Genomic DNA, 5,953 nt, shown 5'->3' on the forward strand with positions numbered 1-5,953 from the left:
AACCTTGCTCGTGACGAAGTGTTGGCCAAGAAGAGATTGTTGATGGCCAACATGAACACACCCACGGCCGTCATGTTTGGAGGAGGCATGCCAACGTTTGGAGGAGGCATGGGAGGCATGACCGGAATGGGAGGCATGGCCGGCATGGGAAGCATGACCATGCCCGCCATGGGAGGCATGGCCGGCATGGGAGGCTATGGAGGCATGGCCGGCATGGGAGGACCAACCTATGGAGGAGTGTTTGGAGGGACTATGGGAGACTCGATGTGTGGTGTGTATGGGAGTATGGGAGCACCACCGGGAGGCTTCGTGTCTTCCATGAATGCAACTATTCCTCCTTCAACCCAAGAAGATGAGGAAGAAGAAGAAGGTGTTGACTTGGAAAATGCGGAAGTGTGATATGCATTTGTGATATGCAAATTGTGTGTTCCACTTTGTCCATTTGAACCATATGGCGTGTGTCATTGTTGAACTACGTCATTTTGTGTGTCGTTCTTGAACTATATGATGTGTGTTGCACTTTGTTTCCATTTAAATTATGGTACATCATTTGTTTCATGATTTATGTGTGAGTATTTGATCTTGTGAGATGCATAGTAGTGTAGAAAACTGTTTTCCGCGTCCGCGCGCGCCGTATTTCGCCGCGCCCGGTGGAAGACCATTTTTACAGCCCGCGCACGCGCTGCATATTGGCGCGTCCGGCGGGGGAAAAACGGCCATGCGCGCGCTATCTGTTTACCGAGCGGCGAAACGGAGATTTACCGCGCCTGTTGGAGATGCTCTAGGAAGGTTGGTCTTTAGGTAGTGATACCCGTCTGCGATGCTTCTGTGTGGATATTTTGTAGTTGCCCAGCAGGCTATGACTTGGGCCGTGGTCAACACCAGAGGCCCAAGTGCCAGCCCATGTCGAGGATAGCAAGGGTTCCTGACAGCTCTTCACCTTGAGAAACTACCGCGGGCATGTTTTGCCCTTACAAATTTCGTTTAAGAAAAAACTTACACAAAACCATTACAAACGTCCGAAATTGTTGATATGATTTGTCCATCTCAGTGCTCACAAGCACGTACCACCAAAAGTGTTGCCCGCGAATCACCCAGCTAATCATCATAGTACTTAGTAGAAAAAGAAAACAGCCAATCGTGTCAAGATCGTAGCACTTGAGATGCCAAAATAAGGATTAGTTTCTAGCTCGAGCACGTCGGGTCAATACATCCCCATGAAAAAGAGACCCTGAATTGAAGTTAGCATTCAAGCACCAGATTCGTGGCCGTCGTCGTTCATTGAGCCGGCAACCAAGCCCGGTGACTCCGCTGTACAGCCAGCCGGTGCCTACGACACCGAGTAGCGCCGGCTCCTCGACGACGACTTGTTGGAGTCCAGTGGCTTGCCCGACGATCGCGGGCTCTGCGAGCTCCCGGACGTGTCGGAGCTCTTGCTGACCACCTCGCCGAGCGGCTTCCCGGCGACCCACAGCCTATCAAAGATCCTCCGAGACCTTGACGACAGCGACAGCCTGCTGCTCTGGTTCGCGATGCTGGCGCTCCTCGCCAGCCGCCGGTCACCACCGCCGTCGACCCGGCGCCGGTCTTCGTCGACCAGCTTCAGGCTCATGCTCCCTAGCTGGTTCCTTAGTGCCGCCGTCGGAGTCGGAGTCGGAGGCTCCGGCAACGGCAGCGCCAGCGCGCGGTTCTTCCAGCACTCGTCTTCCAGTTCCAGGCGCGTGCTGCCGTCGCCGGCGGCCGACGTCGCCAGGAGCAGCGGGGTGCTCGTGCTCCCCGCGCGCTGCTGCTCGAAGAAGAGAACCTGCACGACGACGCGCAACGGGAGGCGGTCGTTTTGCGCCGCGTGGATGCACGCCTCCTTGGAGAGCTTCTTCACGTCCATCAGGCTGCTTATCTTCCTCTTGTCCGACTTGGATAAATCGGGATGCAACTGAACCAACCATCGCTTATGCGTTAACAAGATTGGTCAATCAATACGACCATAGGATTCTTGGCAAACTAATATGAGATGTACCTTGAGGAAGACATCAATGGCGGTGTAGAGGCCATCGTGCGCCGGCCTGGCCGATTCAGGCATGGAAGTCGCCAGCCCGATGAAGCTCGACACCGGCATGTTTGGGTCGGTGGCGACCTCGGCCAAGTACCCGTCGACGAGCTTGCACAGTGACAGCAACGACTCATCTGCCTCCATGTACGTTTCGAACACATCCTCCCTGTCAATACCATCGAGGGAGATTCCATCTCCGGCGTTTCTGACAGTTCGCCGCATGTACCTGCCGACGAGCCCCTCAACCAGCTGGACGTCGTAGGCGGTTTCCGTTGGCGGCCTGGCCGGGATCAGCAGATCGTTCACCGATGCCTCGTGCAGCAGCGGGATGACCCTGTCCATGAGCTCCTCCCTCAGCATCTCCCCGGCTCCAACCAGGACAGCCAGTTTCAGAAGATTCAGCAAGAATTGGCACGAGCAGCAACACGACGATGCTCCACCGTCATCCGACGGCATCAGCCAGACGATGGTCTCGAGCACTTCCATGGAGCACGCATCGTCGTGGCTCGCCGGCGTATCACGGCAACTCTCCGGGAGCCACCTGGCGGCGTAGGCCCTGAGAGCTTCCCCGAGGACGTCGGGAGGCACCCTCGCCCTGGACTTCACCGCTACCATGACACGCTTGTAGAGCTCCACGTCCAGCTCGCACAGGTCCTCCACCCACCAGTCCCTCGGCACCGCCTGCGACGACGACGAGCACCGGAGAGCCTCGACAATCTCGTCGGAGGACGCCGCCTTCCGGTTATAGGTGTATGACCACACCACGGTCCCCGGGCTGGCCGTCGCCTTGGCGGCGATGGAGTCGACGCACCTCGCGACCAGCTTCAGCTCCTCTGACCACGGCAGCAACGCGACAGTGCTCTGCAGAGCAATGATGGAGTCCTTCCAGCTCCGGAAGATGCCGGAGTTGAGGAACACCTCGATCTTGAAAACGAGGTTGCTCTTGTCGACGTCCTCGGTCATGCCGAGGTACTCAGCGGCGCACCTCGCGGCGACGACGTTATACGGGTTCAGTGTGACGACCATCCCGTAGCAGAACTTGGCACAGATCTCGAAGGCTTTCGCCCCGCCGGGCATGCTGTGCAGGTAGACCTCGTCGGCGCCGTTCTGGCTCGCCTCGATTATCAGCCGCTGCAGCAGGCTGCTCTTGGAAAGCAGAGGGAACTGAAAATAGATCGAGCAGTGGTCAAAATTACAGAGAGTTTTTGCAACCAATGGTTTGACAGGAAATTGTCTAGTGGTCTAAATTACAGAGGTACTATTAACCGATGGTTTTTGGTTGAAAGTTCAGCGGGCATGACTGAACAGTGGGAATTTGTTGATCTGCTGTAGCATTCTGTTTTCAGCTCAACAGATGCAGCAAATTGGCATATTTAATTGCGATGCAGTACGTGCAAATGCATCCACCAACAGAAAATAGACCAAAACATATGTAAATGGAAAGATGATCTAACGACACTCTTGGAAAGATTCTGAGGGGCAGCATGAATCCAAATTACAAGTGGCGTTCTTGACAAAAAAGATGTTAAAGACAGCAGCATCTTGCAGTGTGCTCAGTAATGAGCGTGCTCATCATAGCTGTACATTGGCGGATGCATTGTCTTAATACTATAATTAACAACTCGAGTTCAACACCACAGCTTCAGGGGTTTTCTTTATTCAGGAAACACCTTAAGATTTTTTCAGATACAGCAACAATAAACACCATCAGAGTAAAAATGCAGATGAACTAAATTACCTTGTGTAGATAGAACCTCGCCTCCTCGACATGGACGACGATGTCTGACGGCAGGTCGGACAGCACATATCTGCAAGGGTGTGATCTGTTCAGAGTTGCATAGTGGTTGTACACAAGACATGGAACATGAGAATGTAGCAGAGCTTGAACATGAACATGAACAAAACGTTGGAAAGTAAATCTTTGGTATACTTCAGATTTATCTCTTCTGACAATAATAAATCAACCATTCTTTACCGAGATTTCTTTAAGAATACTAGTACTGACCCGCAAAAAAAAAAAAAAAAGAATACTAGTACTGAAAGACATTCCCTGTTGTCTAAAACCCCAAGTATTCTTGGTCAGGCCGAGACATACAGGTACACTCCAACCAACACCAAAAAAATAAACGGAAGCAGATGTGAAGCCCAAGATCCGGTGGGCGTGGCCATGTGCGAGGCAAAGGGGGGGAGAAGAGAAAGCTAGCAATAATATTTTGATCAGCATTGCATCTTTACGAGTATAAAGAATAAGAGGAGCAGAAAAGAATCCTATGATCCATATCGCAACTGCTACGACCATGTTTTGTTTGTACAGCCAAAAGTGAGAAGCGCCAGCTTTTTTCCGCCTCACTGGTCAAATGCCGCCGAGGGCAGCAAACACACGTAAGCTCACGAGAACTCGAGCAGGAGCTGGCTAGCAGCAGGCCCACAGCTCAAGATCGGCTCCCTCCTCGGGGTAAAAACTGAAAAAAACTACTCCTATAACCCGGAAAAAATATGTTCAGCTTTGTGATTTGTGAAGAACAAAATCAAGAGCACAGACGCAAGATAAAATCTGTGCTCTGATAAAGCCATTTTCTCGTACAAAACTTGTTTCCACAAAGGAAAAAAAAAAAAATACTGCATAGGCGAGCAAGGAGCCAGAGAGCAACCAAGAACACATCTAGCTCGGCCTAGATGCTAGAGATAGGAGTCGAAGAACACCAGGACAGGCTCAAGCACTTCACTACTGGCATTGCGTTGTTCCACATAAACAAGAGATGCAGAAAATAAACAGAACCTTTTTGTTTGATCGCCACTCTGGTAGAAAGGAAGCACATAAGCGTGTGGGGATTGCAAATGGCGAAGCCGGTGTCACTGACCTGGAGTCGCTGCCGCCGTCCGCCTGGAAGGTGTCCGGCTTGGAGCCGAGCTTCATGAACTTCATGGCGGAGTAGAAGCGATGAACCACTGTTACTGCTCTCCTCCTCCTCTCCCTCTTTCTCCTCGGCGACAACTTCACTGCAGCTCAGCTCAGAGCGCTTCTCTCGCTTTCATCTCACGTCTTCCTGCTCGTACTCCGGCGCTACCCCTGTTTTATTTACTCTGCAGACTGGGAGAGCAAGCAGGGCAGCAGAGGTCGTAGTTCCAAGAAACGCACACGGGCAGAGATGGCTTCTTTGTTTGGTGAGGAGAGGGATGGTGGAATTAACTCAGCCTCTTTACTGCGGGTGCATGCCGCGTTCGGCTACCTAGCACTCTACCTAGCCCTAGCACGCTGCACGCCGGCTCTTTTCATTTCCTATTTTTTCTTTCTTGCAAATACTTTTCACACCAAGATTTGGAGATGTGCCTATCAAATACTACCCCCCTTCAGAAAAGAGTTGCATGTTTAGGGTTCAGCTTTGTTTGAGACACGTTTCGTAGTCGGTTCAGCTTTGTTTTTTTTCCTGTGAAGTGTACACTAGATGTAGAAGTTCTCAAACTGTTTCCACAAGGTCTAATTTAAGTCCTTGAATATTAAAAGTCATCTTCCAGTCCTGAAAGTGTAACCAGTGACTCTTAAACTATTTTGGTTTGGGCATGGTTTAGGCCTTGCGCCAGTGTCTAATTTTATTTTTACTTTACAAAGCGGAACATATCGGGGCCTCTACATCAATTGATTCACATAACCATCTTTATTACTCCATCTGTCCATTAAAAGTTGTCGAAGATTTATTTAAATTAAGATGTATCTATATACTAAAATATGTTTAGATACATCTAAATTTAGATAAACTTGCGACATCCTTTCATAAACGGGGTACTCCCTCCATACCGGTTTATTGGGCTTAATAGAGTCAGCGTTGCGACCTAAGTAATCACTGATTGGACGATCTTAATCGTTTCGAAACATTGTTAACAGTGTCTTTTGTATCGATCTGT

General features: G+C 50.7%; 1 protein-coding gene across 1 annotated transcript; it reads right to left on the bottom strand.

The window, feature by feature from the left end:
- Window positions 1–1,141: 1,141 nt before the first annotated feature.
- LOC127319111 (phototropic-responsive NPH3 family protein NPY1) lies at window positions 1,142–5,244 on the bottom strand. The gene is made up of 4 exons (XM_051349318.1): window positions 4,912–5,244; window positions 3,789–3,858; window positions 2,018–3,214; window positions 1,142–1,933 (listed from the first exon to the last, which is right to left on the bottom strand). Exons 1-4 carry the CDS (start codon window positions 4,974–4,976, stop codon window positions 1,331–1,333), a joined length of 1,935 nt encoding a protein of 644 aa, XP_051205278.1. The 5' UTR covers window positions 4,977–5,244; the 3' UTR covers window positions 1,142–1,330.
- Window positions 5,245–5,953: the final 709 nt, after the last annotated feature.

The sequence above is a fragment of the Lolium perenne genome, chromosome 7 (genome assembly GCF_019359855.2).
Source record: "Lolium perenne isolate Kyuss_39 chromosome 7, Kyuss_2.0, whole genome shotgun sequence".
Lineage (NCBI taxonomy): Eukaryota > Viridiplantae > Streptophyta > Magnoliopsida > Poales > Poaceae > Lolium > Lolium perenne.